This window comes from Perca fluviatilis, chromosome 23, assembly GCF_010015445.1.
Source record: "Perca fluviatilis chromosome 23, GENO_Pfluv_1.0, whole genome shotgun sequence".
Lineage (NCBI taxonomy): Eukaryota > Metazoa > Chordata > Actinopteri > Perciformes > Percidae > Perca > Perca fluviatilis.
In genome coordinates this window covers 1,419,999-1,434,402 of record NC_053134.1, presented here as the reverse complement: position 1 = coordinate 1,434,402, position 14,404 = coordinate 1,419,999, and the positions used below count along the sequence as shown (strand labels likewise).

The 14,404-nt window shown below is 44.6% G+C and overlaps 1 protein-coding gene across 1 annotated transcript; it reads right to left on the bottom strand.

Moving 5' to 3' along the window:
* Positions 1-586: 586 nt before the first annotated feature.
* gpr19 (G protein-coupled receptor 19) lies at positions 587-14,404 on the bottom strand. Its single transcript, XM_039791258.1, has 3 exons — positions 14,319-14,404; positions 6,920-7,379; positions 587-1,701 (listed from the first exon to the last, which is right to left on the bottom strand). Exons 2-3 carry the CDS (start codon positions 7,351-7,353, stop codon positions 849-851), a joined length of 1,287 nt encoding a protein of 428 aa, XP_039647192.1. The 5' UTR covers positions 7,354-7,379; positions 14,319-14,404; the 3' UTR covers positions 587-848.

Genomic DNA, 14,404 nt, shown 5'->3' with positions numbered 1-14,404 from the left:
GTGCAGAACGGATCGTGTACCGACAACAAGTATAAAAACGGGTAATTAAGAACCTCCAATATGGCCGCAGGAAGGTATGTTACATCAGAAAAAAGCCCTTTATACAAACTGAACACATTCTGTTTCTGTAGCTGAACACAGGGAGGGCTAGCATCTCATGGCCTGTTCCCATCGCGCACGTGTTTTGTGTGAATTCGGCAGACGAGTAACACAACTAAACACAAATGATTCAAATTAGGGATGCACCGAATCCAGGATTCGGCTTCGGATTCGGCCGAATTATCGGGCTTTTTGATGGGAAGGTGTTTACGTAGGTGGAGCGTTCAATGCAGCAGGCTGTGAGGAAGTGGACATGGATCTGGTGAGCAGAACAAGTTGTTGTTTGGCAGAACTTTCAGTCAAAAGAAGGCCATTCAAGTCCAGCTACATGTTCAATCTGCTCAATGCTGATTGGTCTGGTGGTGGCGAGGACCCTAAACTATACACAACATGGCCGCTGTTACAACATCTGGTCTGAAACATCTGAAAGAATACGAGTTGTGCACGAAGGAATCTCCAGACAGCAGCCAGAATGCAGCAACTTCTGGTACGGCAAAGGAAGGACAGTCCCTGTTTACTTCATTCATGTGTTTACTGGGTTCATGGACTGAGGATGGGAGGAGGAGTCAGCACAACCAGGGGGTTCAGGATTCAGCCGAAAACCCCCAAACATCTGGATTTGGTGCATCCCTACATGAATACTGACTTTGCGGGCGGTGGGAACACCCAACCAGTCCTCAGCTAGCTCACCTGCCAACACTGACATTTTATTTGTACGTTCACAGTTTTCCAAAACTGTCCAAACTCACTTAGACAAAAGTATTGGGAGGGTTGGCGTTACTGGTCCAGGCTACCTTCTTTTCTTTCGCCTCTCGGTCAAACTTATCGTACACCGAGTCCTTGGCGACCGTCTTCGCTCGCACTGGGATTTCCACCACGCCGATGTAGTTCTTCTTGGCCATCCGAGAGCTCGCCGTGATGGTGTAGGCGTTGCTGCGGTAGCACTTCATGGACGACATGCAGAAGGTCTCCCTCATGCCCCGTCTGAAGTTTGCGTTGTACACGGAGTACAGCGTCGGTTTGGAGGCCGTGGAGCTGAAGCTGAGCCAGGCGATGGCGGTGAAGAGCAGCAGCCCATCGGACTCCCGCGGGTGCCACAGCTGAGCCACGTAGAACGGCGTCCACGTGAGAAAGAACACCGAATTGAGCACGAGGAACATCTTGATGGTCTTGACTTTAGTCCTCGGGACGATGTTCATCGTGCGGCGCACCGTGTGCCCATCGGCGCTGATCCTCCAGATGTACCGGACGACCCGCTGGTAGAAGGACACGATCAGCGCCACCGGGACGAAGAGGCCGAACACTAAGTGAACGGCGCCGTAGGCGATACCGCCCCAGCTGTCCGGAAGGAAAAAGTCACAATGATCGCCGCCGCCGCCGCTGTTTGGCGTAGTAGTAGTAGTAGTAGTAGACACGGAGCCGTAGAAGAAGACGCAGGGCGACACGAAGGCTGCGTCGAACAGCCAGGACGCCACGATCATCTTCTTCGCTTTCTCTCGGGACACCTTGAAGCTGAGCGGGTACACGATGGTGTAGAACCGGTCCACGGAGATGGAGAGCAGCACGTAGACCTGCACGCCGGGGCAGAGGTGCTGCAGGTACCTGTAATGGCAAAATTTACATTTCAGCATAATTCCTGGTTTTCTGAAATGTACAACAAGCCTGAGCCAGAGTTGGCCACTCCCTGTCTCTACTGGCTCTTATGGTACGTTCTTTTTGTCCTCCGAAGACGATCTACGAGTCGTTTTCCGGAGTTACGAACCGGAAGTTGCAAAAAGAACGCCACCCGAGGTCGTATATATACGACTCGTCAAGTCGTCTGAACTCAGAGGACCCCGAGCTCACTTTCAAAGATGGCTACGTCTTGCATCACACGTAGTAAACATTGTGGTTTTCTACAATTTTAAGCACTTTTGTCTTTGTTATAACCAAATGAAGAAGTGGTACACATAGCGCTGTATACTGCTACCTATAGGCATGTCTCTACAGTCTTATTAGGAGTTAAACATAGCGCTGTATACTGCTACCTATAGGCATGTCTCTACAGTCTTATTAGGAGTTAAACATAGCGCTGTATACTGCTACCTATAGACATGTCTCTACAGTCTTATTAGGAGTTAAACATAGCGCTGTATACTGCTACCTATAGGCATGTCTCTACAGTCTTATTAGGAGTTAAACATAGCGCTGTATACTGCTACCTATAGGCATGTCCCTACAGTCTTATTAGGAGTTAAACATAGCTGTATACTGCTACCTATAGGCATGTCTCTACAGTCTTATTAGGAGTTAAACATAGCGCTGTATACTGCTACCTATAGGCATGTCACTACAGTCTTATTAGGAGTTAAACATAGCACTGTATACTGCTACCTATAGGCATGTCACTACAGTCTTATTAGGAGTTAAACATGGCTGTATACTGCTACCTATAGGCATGTCCCTACCGTCTTATTAGGAGTTAAACCACAGCTGTATACTGCTACCTATAGGCATGTCACTACAGTCTTATTAGGAGTTAAACATAACGCTGTATACTGCTACCTATAGGCATGTCTCTACCGTCTTATTAGGAGTTAAACATAGCGCTGTATACTGCTACCTATAGGCATGTCTCTACAGTCTTATTAGGAGTTAAACATAGCGCTGTATACTGCTACCTATAGGCATGTCTCTACAGTCTTATTAGGAGTTAAACATAGCGCTGTATACTGCTACCTATAGGCATGTCTCTACCGTCTTATTAGGAGTTAAACATAGCTGTATACTGCTACCTATAGACATGTCTCTACAGTCTTATTAGGAGTTAAACATAGCGCCGTATACTGCTACCTATAGACATGTCTCTACAGTCTTATTAGGAGTTAAACAGCTGTATACTGCTACCTATAGGCATGTCTCTACAGTCTTATTAGGAGTTAAACATACGCTGTATACTGCTACCTATAGGCATGTCTCTACAGTCTTATTAGGAGTTAAACATAGCACTGTATACTGCTACCTATAGGCATGTCTCTACAGTCTTATTAGGGGTTAAACATAGCGCGTATACTGCTACCTATAGACATGTCTCTACAGTCTTATTAGGAGTTAAACAGAAGCTGTATACTGCTACCTAGGCATGTCTCTACAGTCTTATTAGGAGTTAAACATAGTGCTGTATACTGCTACCTATAGGCATGTCTCTACAGTCGTTATTAGGAGTTAAACATAGCGCTGTATACTGCTACCTATAGGCATGTCTCTACAGTCTTATTAGGAGTTAAACATAGCGCTGTATACTGCTACCTATAGGCATGTCCCTACAGTCTTATTAGGAGTTAAACATAGCGCTGTATACTGCTACCTATAGGCATGTCCCTACAGTCTTATTGGAAGTTAAATACCTCCTCATTAGTTATTTGGTAGCTTGTGCAGCTGAAATTGGCTAGAGACACTCGGTTGCTATATGACAACAATGGCTTTAAGCCGAGTCTTGAGCAGAAGCAGAGCAGTAGCCTAACGTTAACGTTAACCAAAACTGTGAAATATATTAGTTTAATATGTCAATATCTGGGTGAATAGAATACCTAAATGTTACTAAAAATGTTACAAAAATCCATCTTTTCTCCGACTCGTAGTATTTGTGTGACAAAGAGAACGCAACAACCCGGTTATTCGTTTTTCGACACGGATGTGACGTCACGCTCGAGCTACTAGTCGCGATTACCAGACAAAAAGAACGCACCATTAGTTCCTCCGTACAGCACACCGTTATGTATGGAATGTTAATTGCAAAGAAACTGATTTTAAGGGTTTTGGAAGTCAGAAGCTGAGCCACTCTTCCAAGACGTATTTTGAGCTTTGATAATTTGATCAGGTATTCTAATATCCGTTTGGTTCATAAAATTCTTAATGATGCCGCTCAACCCCCTTTAGAAACATATGTACAGCTACGCTCTAAATTTACAAACAGAGCCTTGAGGTCTGTATCCAGGGGTGATTGCAATGTTCCCAAAAGAAAATCTGTCTTTTCTCAATCAGCCTTTTCCTATAAAGCAGTCAAAGAATGGAATGGGCTTCCTAATATTTTAAAGAATATCTCAAATTTTAAAAGCTTCTCGTGGGCAGTAAAATACTTCCTTTTAGACCATCAGACCTGCTCTCACTAACGCTTTTTACTAACGCTTTTTATTCCATTGTTGTGTATATTTGTGTATTGCACCTTTGGTGTAAATAGTCTATTTATATTGTCTTAACTGTCTTGTTGTATAAACATGTTATGTTTATTGTTTTTGTCATGAACTCAACTCTGTTGTGTCATTATAATTGTGGAGGACTACAGATGGAAAGTAGCATAATGCTAAATCTGGTGCAGCCATCTTTTTAATGTAACTGCACATTGTCCTGCTAAATAAACTAACTAACTAACATGGCTAACTGAACTCACCTCTGTATTACATATGGAGAATATCCGATATGGCATGACGGACTATCTTAAAAAATTCTACAAGATTTGGCAGCCATTCTTAGACCTTCTTGCTCAATTTGATGGAGACCTTGAACAGTTGTGAGATTCACAATATGCCACTCGCCTCTTCTTTGATATACTTTTTGATATAGTTTTTTTATTTTATTTTAGAGTATCGGTGATGTAACAGTGCATTTTATTGTTTATGCGCCCTAGGTTTTTATTTATTTTGTCCTTTTCTTTTCATATTGGCATATTATTTTACTCCTAATCTTTGCCCTTTTGTATTATACTACTTTGAAAACACTTAATAAACATATTGAAGAAAAAAAATAAAATAAAAGCATAATTCCTTATATTTTTATGTTTTATTTCTACTTTCATTTACTTACAATACTGAAAGAGAGTTTATCTCATCCCCACTTCTTGATGTTGATTCTAAGTGAGACATCCAGTCTGGAACATAGTGTGAGCTCTGTTTGCCTGAACTGATAACGGTGCAAGGCCACAGTCACTATCTTTCTCTGCCTGTTCAGTTTTTCCCATGCTAGTTGAGATGTAACTGGGGGGGTGAAAGTCGTACAGGGAGGAGGAGGCGAGATGGCACCGAGATGTCTCTTGTATTTCTTGATTGTCTTCATGTGTATCAGATTGCCTTGTAAGAACTGTAGCGTCATAATTAGCCGAGTGTGTGTGTGCTGTCACTCTGAAGATGCATATAAGCCTGGTGTTCCTGTTCACTCATTGTAGGGACTGACTCCACACTGGGCTGCTGTGCCTCTTGTGAAATCATGCTGCTCTACTGATTTTGTACCTCCTAGACTTAAGAGTAATTTCGGTAAGGAGTCCTTTCTGTACGTAGCAACAAGCCTGTGGAACAGGTTGCCAGGAAATCTAAAGATGGTCACAAGTTTAGGAGGTTTTACACAGGCACTGAAAAAATGGCTCAGATGCCAATCGTAGTATGAGGATTTATTACTGTCTTGTTTTATGGATCTATTTAATATATGTATGGTTTATGATGATTGATGCTTGATCTGCTGCCACTTGTTCACCCCCCGCCGCCCAAAGGGGCCACAATGGAAATAAGCCTCAGGGCTTTATTGTGTTATCCTGTGTGCGTTACACCTGGCAGTGGTGGCCTAAAGGTTAGAGAAGCGAGCTTGTGACCGAGAGGTCGTCGGGTTCAATTCCCAGACCCGACAGGATAAAATCTGGGTGGGGAAAGTGCAGCGCTTGTCCCCTCCCTCATTACCACCACTGAGGTGCCCTTGAGCAAGGCCCTTAACCTCCAACCGCTCAGTGGCCAGCAGGTCAGACTGTGTTGGTACTGGGCAGCTTCCAGGTATGAATGTGATCAGGTCAGACTGTGGTGGTACTGGGCAGCTTCCAGTATGAATGTGATCAGGTCAGACTGTGGTGGTACTGGGCAGCTTCCAGTATGGAATGTGATCAGGTCAAGACTGTGGTGGTACTGGGCAGCTTCCAGTATGAATGTGATCAGGTCAGACTGTGGTGGTACTGGGCAGCTTCCAGTATGAATGTGATCAGGTCAGACTGTGGGTGGTACTGGGCAGCTTCCAGGTATGAATGTGATCAGGTCAGACTGTGGTGGTACTGGGCAGCTTCCAGGTATGAATGTGATCAGATCAGACTGTGGTGGTACTGGGCAGCTTCCAGTATGAATGTGATCAGATCAGACTGTGGTGGTACTGGGCAGCTTCCAGTATGAATGTGGTCAGATCAGACTGTGGTGGTACTGGGCAGCTTCCAGTATGAATGTGGTCAGATCAGACTGTGGTGGTACTGGGCAGCTTCCAGTATGAATGTGGTCAGATCAGACTGTGGTGGTACTGGGCAGCTTCTGGGCAGCAACTGTGTGAATGTGGCGTTCCTGCAAAAGAGAGGCTGCCTCTCAGGTTAATAAAGGTTAATAGTCAAAAAAAAAAATCTTGACTTTGTTTTGTTTTTAATGTATGGTGCATAGTTGTATCGTATTTTATAATGAAATGGGCAAATAAAATCAATCAATCAATCAAATCAATCAAAAAAGCAATAATTTATTAGAAAAATACAACGTTTCGGTCTCAGACCTTCATTGTATTTTTCTAATCCAAATTATTGCTTACATAACGGTCAGTGTGCAGGATTTTCTCTAAAAAAATGTTGATCTGCTACTCCTGATCACATCCTACGCACCTGCCCGACCAAAAGAGGTGTGCAAAAAAAGCTTTCTTTCGTTGCACAAATATATATTTTTAATAAAATACAAAAACCTAACTTGGTTTTAGTCTTCGACTGTCTTATTCGTTTCACTTTACTAAACTCTGAACCTCTACCCCTGCTGCAAAGGAAACTTCCACTACTTACCGCACGGCCTTGCAGGCGCCGGCGCTCAGCGGCCAGTGTCCCGACGCGACCTGCAGAAGGATGAAAGGCGCCCAGCCCAGACTCATGAGCAAGTCGGCGCACGCCATAGACACCACGAAGTAGTTCGTGGTGGATTGAGTCCGCCGGCTGCGGTGGATGACCAAACAGACGAGCGCATTTCCCAGGATGGAAACCAGCCAGAGGACACCGAACACCAAACCCAAAACGGCCGCCTCGCCTGAAGTCAGCTCGTAGGGGACGCCGGTGCCGTTGGGCGGGCAGGAGGACCCGCTGGCGCCGCTGCAAGGGGTAGATGTGGTTGAGGTTGCCAGGACAGTGGAGTTTTCTCTCTGAGAGTAGTTTAATGACATCTGATACATGAAGGACGGAGAGTAAAGGGAGGGATGGACACCGACCGACTGGGCGTACACCATCGCTACACCGCTGCACCGGAGAAAAGCTGTGGACACAAAGAGACACGTTCACCGTTAGTACGATCGTCATCGCTCACCGAAAATCTGAACTTTAACCTGCCTCTCTTAGTCATGCTGTTATAATCCTAGACTGCCGGGGAAGTTCCTTCCTTCCTACGACACACTGAGCTGCTCTCTCATCTCTGTTTTTTATTTCAATCAGGAGAGAGACTTGTTTACAGATATGCAAAAGGTTTAATGTACAACAGCATGTAGTGTACAATGTTTTGGAGATTGGACTCCATCGTTATTAATACATTTAATATATTAATAAATTTAATGTAGGGGTAAGGACCCCCCGATGGAGTCCAGACACCGGTGGTGGCGGAGAAAGACAGAAACTAGACCGAGAAGGCATCGGAGCGACAGCCGGAGAAACCCCTAGGACGGGAGGCGGAAGGGGAGGAGGAGGGACGACATCTTCCTGAAATGACAGCTGATAGCGCAGGGAGAGAAGCAGCTTTTAAAACAGTGATGTAACGCTGTGATTGGCCTATGGGATCCTAGCCCGATCCTGATTGGATTATCAGAAGGTAAACGCCTCCAGCCCTGATTCGCTTTAGGAGGGACTGATTACTTGTTAAGTCTTCCTGAAAGAATTTGCGCTGAGCAACATTTGTTTCCTTTTGTGTGCATGCTTGTCCCAGAAAAGCTCGTTACTAGCCTAGCTCTGGGGAGTTTACTCCCCTTATGTTTCTACGCTCTGCGATTCCCTGCAATGTCCTGCTACGTCCTGCCGCGTCCACCCACGCTCTGCTGTCCCACGTTACATCCTGTAACGCCCTGCTGTGCCCGGCTATGACATGAACTACTACGACTACCATTGTAGTCTTTAATGGGACTATTATCGCCACTGTTCATCACACCCCCAACCGGCACCGTCAGACACCTCCTACCAGGAGTCTGGGTCTGCCGAGGTTTCTTCCTAAAAGGGAGTTTTTCCTCGCCACTGCTAATGCTTGCTCTTGGGGGAATTACTAGAATTGTTGGGTCTTTGTAAATTATTATATATATTTCTTTATTTGATCAGGGACAATGCACAAAAAAACATTAGTCTATAAAAGAAGAGATGTCATGTGTCAGGTTAAAGCAGAAGATGCTAATTTCCACCCGCAGTCCAGTTATAGAGTGTGGTCTAGACCTACTTTATCTGTAAAGTGTCTCGAGATAACTCATGTTATGAATTGATACTATAAATAAAATTGAATTGAACTACGAGGTACAAAACCCCCTTTGGGAAGAAGTTGTAGAAGGCACAGGGAAAGGGCTAGGTTGTGCCTATTAGGGCAGGGGTCTTCAACAGGGGGTCTGGGACCCCTAGGGGGTCCCCAGAGTCACTGCAGGGGGGCCTCCAAATTATTGTTAATCTTTGAAAGTAAATAAATGTCTTAACATGAATCCAACATATTATTAGCAAATATAAATCCCCTCTGATGATTAGGGTCGGGTACCGAAATGCAAACGTTCCTACGCAAACGGTAGTATTCGGACCGGATTAGAACGCAAATTTCGGATCCTCATTTCGGTTCCGACTGAAATATTTTCCCTCTGGCGCTCCGGACAGGACTCCCTTTTCTGCCGAGTGGTGCACGTGTCCGCGCTATTCTCCGACATGCACTCTAACAGTCACAGCTGATAGACGGCTGTTTGTACACGCTCCGAAAAGGACGTAAAAAATATCCCACTTTCTCTGCAGTCTACTGTTAGCTAGCTACCGTAAATGTTCCACCATTGCTTACCAAAACAGACATAAAAGCATATTAACCATTCACTGACTGCACGTGATCGCTAGTAAACATATTACACTTGCTCTGCTGGTCTATCGTTCAGGACAAGAGCCTGTAGCCTGGTGGTGGGGGGGGGCAGGACAGCCTCCCTGGGTGTGTACAGACCTCTTGGACACCATCTGAGAGAGTTCTCTCCTGTGCAGGACATGCCATAAGTCAGGAGAGGTGACCTATCTCGCCAGAGAAGGCAAATATGGTCATTTTCTGCAAAAGATCTGCTAAAGTATGAAGCTGGTTAGCATACCAACTCAACATTTATTTAGTTGTTACTTGTTAATTATTTATTGTTAAAAAAACAAAAAAGTGTGAAATAACTGAAAAAATTTCTTATATTTTAGATTCTTCAAAGTAGCCACCCTTTGCTTTTTTATTAATAAGGGAAAAACTTCCACTAATGAACCCTGACAAAGCACACCTGTGAAGGTAAAACCATTTCAGGTGACTACCTCATGAAGCTCATTGACAGAACACCAAGGGTTTGCAGAGTTATCAAAAAAAGCAAAGGGTGGCTACTTTGAAGAATCTAAAATATAAGACATGTTTTCAGTTATTTCACACTTTTTTGTTAAGTACATAATTCCATATGTGTTCATTCATAGTTTTGATGCCTTCAGTGAGAATCTACAATGTAAATAGTCATGAAAATAAAGGAAACACATTGAATGAGGTGTCCAAACTTTTGGCCTGTACTGTATGTATATATATATATATATATATATATATATATATATATATATATATATATATATATATATATATATATATATATATATATATATATATAGCACAGTACACCCACTACAATACATTAGACTACACCACTGCCGTAGCCTGACGTGCACCTCTCTAACTACACACTGATGTATTTCTAAGAAGCTAAATGTATTTTATTATATTTTCTCCTTTTATGCCCTCTTAAACATGTAAGATGTCCTTGTGTATCTATAAAAGGCGTCCGCCAAATCAAATGTAGTATTATTATTATTATTATTATTATTCACACAACCTGAGTCGGCCGGCCTTTCTATTCATTTTGAATGTGGGTGGTGCATTTGGGCACGAAAAAAACCCACAGCAGCCACACTATGAGGGTAAAACACTCTGAAACTGAGCGAGCTTGGGGAACAGCTGACTGTTTCCTGCTACAACAAAGCCTTCGCTGTCTCTCTCTCTCTCTCTCTCTCTCTCTCTCTCTCTCTCTCTCTCTGTCTCTCTCTCTCTCTCTCTCTCTCTCTCTCTCTCTCTCTCTCTCTCTCTCTGTCTCTCTCTCTCTCTCTCTCTCTCTCTCTGTCTCTCTCTCTCTCTCTCTCTCTCTCTCTCTCTCTCTCTCTCTCTCTCTCTCTCTCTCTCTCCTGTGAAATTAAGCTGCCTTCAAGTGCGCTCGGGAAACTTCGAGATCTATAAACGATCTGATTCTACTTGTCTACTTGTGTGGAAAATTACCGGATTGCTTTTATTTGGTGTGAATGCCCCTTAATTTCATGAATCCTGCCCAGGGATCTGGTTAGTTTCATGAATCCTGCCCAGGGATCTGGTTAGTTTCATGAATCCTGCCCAGGGATCTGGTTAGTTTCATTAACCCTGCCCAGGGATCTGGTTAGTTTCATGAATCCTGCCCAGGGATCTGGTTAGTTTCATGAATCCTGCCCAGGGATCTGGTTAGTTTCATGAATCCTGCCCAGGGATCTGGTTAGTTTCATTAACCCTGCCCAGGGATCTGGTTAGTTTCATTAACCCTGCCCAGGGATCTGGTTAGTTTCATTAACCCTGCCCAGGGATCTGGTTAGTTTCATGAATCCTGCCCAGGGATCTGGTTAGTTTCATGAATCCTGCCCAGGGATCTGGTTAGTTTCATGAATCCTGCCCAGGGATCTGGTTAGTTTCATGAATCCTGCCCAGGGATCTGGTTAGTTTCATGAATCCTGCCCAGGGATCTGGTTAGTTTCATGAATCCTGCCCAGGGATCTGGTTAGTTTCATTAACCCTGCCCAGGGATCTGGTTGAGTGTCCACAGAGCTCCTGCTCTCCTCTGAGAACATCCATTAAGGATGTGAAGGAGCCCATCGGGGGGGGAAGCTCAGAGTTTATCGCTGCCTTTGTGTTTACTCTGCTGAAGTTCAGCCATAGCAACCTGATGCATCCAGAGGAACCTGCCGACACTCACAGATACACTCAGGGCCCTTATTACCCCGTGCGTGTTAGTATCTATTTTTAAGGTGTCAATGTTTGTTTTTAAGGCCTCTGCGTATTTGTCTGAGATGTGATTGAGATGGATTGAGCACAACAGGTCGTCCAATCAACTTTCAAAGTCCAAATTCTTCGGTACAAACTGGCCAAGACAGAGCTTCTACAGAAACTTTATTTATACTTTGATAGTTTGGAGATTTTAAAGGGTGCAGATAGGTATTCATTTCTAGCTGATTCGTTAGTTGTGTTGCCACAATCTTTTCCAAAACCTTGGCGAAAACAGGAAGGATTCTTATTGGCCGATAACTGCCCACCTGATCCACTGGAATGACTCTAGCTTGTTTCCATATTTCTGGGAACTTTCCGCTAGTCATGGAGGCGTTAGTCTCGCTTTGCCAGACCTTCCTCCACAGTAGGGCTGCACAGTTAATCCGTAAAGGCAGTCTGTCTGTCTGTCTCTCTGTCTGTCTGTCTCTCTGTCTGTCTGTCTCTCTCTCTGTGTTTCTGTCAGTAGGGCTGCACAGTTAATTGCAATTTTATTGAAATCACAAAAATGGACTACTACAATATCCAAATTGCAATATTTGTTAAAGGCAAAATATGCGTCAAACCAGAGCCGGCCTGACCCATAAGCGAACTAAGCATCTGCTTAGGGCCCCGAGGCTACCAGAGGGCTACCAGAGGGCCCCGAGGCTACCAGAGGGCTACCAGAGGGCCCCGAGGCTACCAGAGGGCTACCAGAGGGCCCCGAGGCTACCAGAGGGCCCCGAGGCTACCAGAGGGGCTACCAGAGGGCTACCAGAGGGCCCCGAGGCTACCAGAGGGCTACCAGAGGGCCCCGAAGCTACCAGAGGGCTACCAGAGGGCTACCAGAGGGCCCCGAAGCTACCAGAGGGCTACCAGAGGGCCCCGAAGCTACCAGAGGGCTACCAGAGGGCTACCAGAGGGCCCCGAGGAGCGCTTGAAATGTCCCACAATAGAGCTCCTAACAGAGCCGGTCTATTTAAAGATAGTGTTGCTGCTAATAGGTCTCCCATTAGTCTTTAAATTTGTACATTATGAGTGCTTAAACTAATATGTACAATACACAAGTTGGTTTAGTGCCAAGTGCAGTGGCAACATGTGGAGAGTCCCCCAAACCAAATCCTGCTTAGGGCCCCCAAAAGTCTAGGGCCGGCCCTGCGTCAAACCATTCTGAATAAAGTATAGTGTGGTGCTTAGAGAAGTCCCAGGCAAGAAATCATATTCTACAGACTAAAGAAGACATCTTTGTGTAGGACAGATCCTCGCAAAATTCACACTATAACGATTTTAATATTTAGAATTTAAAATGTTTTCAATGAAAATATAATAATAATTATTATTATTATTATTATTATTATTATTATTATTATTATTATAATTCCCTCCAATATCGTGAATCATTTCGCAATTGCAATATCAGTCAAAATAATCGCTATAAGATATTTTCCTCATATGGTGCAGCCCTCCGTCCGGAGCTCAACCAATCACAATCATCGTGGGCGGGGCTAAGCTCCGGACGGAGCCAACGTGCCTCTGCTAAATAGTCTCAGGAAGGAACTGGTTCTGGTGGAACGTGTGGACGTTCAAAAGTAGTTTTAGTCGTGGAACAGAAAACTCTGATTGGACCTATAGTTGGTGACAGACGGGCCAAATCAACCAATCAGATCAAACTCTTGCTGAAACCAGCCGGGAGAAGAGCAGAAACATCTTTTCCTCCGAGAAAAGCCTCCAGTGCCATTTTTTGTGTTGCTCTTCTTCCGATGAAGGAATACTTTCTAATTCAGATAAAACTCGCTGCGATAGCTACGCTCATCTCCTCCGAGGAAGCCGCCACCTTGTTTAGACTGAACAGTCGCTTCTCGTTGGGTCACGCCTAAACCCGCCTCAAAACCAACGCTGATTGGTCGGTCGTTTGGCGAACGGCTCCAAATGTTCTCTATCTCGAGATGCCAGACTGATCTGAGAGGAGAAAACTGGAGCTCGCCAGATCAGGACGCTCTCACCAGGCTATGAAGATGGAGCGTCTACTCCAGTTCATGCAAACGCAAATGTTAAATTTCCAGCCAATAGGAATACTTGGAATTGATGGTGGAGGTAAATATTCATGAAAAAAGGACAAGTTGTTGAACGGGGAACAGATTTTTGATAATGAACAACTAAAGGCATTACACACTGGACCTTTAATCACACTTAACTCTTTAATATCAGCTGAGGCTCCTTTAAATCTCAGGCTGATCTCAGTGAGGACTTCAACCTCTTCATGGAAAAATACTGCGCACAACATCATCTATTCTCATCTCTCCAGGTGCATCATTTCATGTCATGTCTGTTCTTTGATTTAAATATCTCACATTAAATGATCCGAGTTCAAACAGTACTACTCTTGAGTAAATGTACTCTTACTGAAGTAGCAGTGTAGCTGCTGGAAAACAACATCACGTGGGACTCACACAGAGTGGATTCAATTAAATCTGCGCGTAAAACGTGACTATTCTCAAAGAAATATTAATAATAAAACACATATGTTTGTAAAAAACAAATATCTTGGTCATTAGAGCTCCTTAGGTTAATATGTAGCCTTATGCTAATCTATCGATCAGATATCTAATAAATAAATAAATAAATAATGGGTCCGTGTGAGAGCATCATGTCTCCGGCCTGCAACATGTCTGCTCCTGCAGGATTCACCGCGACGGATGCTGACTGATGCACGAAGAAGAAATAATAATCTAAATCATAGAAGAGCACGCTAAATAAAGCGCAGATAGAAGCAGATGTTGCTTCCGGTGGGGTGGGGGGTCTACAGGTGATCTAACCGTCTGCAGACGCTGAAAAACGGCCGCTCGGACGCCACCGTGTCGGGCTGGGAACGAGTCCCGGCGCGGAGCCGCTTTTCTGGGTTAAATGTCGGCGTTAGTGGAGACTCACCGGTTCACTGCGGAGCTTCATGGTGGAGGACGAGCTGTTTACCGTGATTCGGTCAGGGAGGAAGAGAGGGAGGGAGGGGGGAGGAA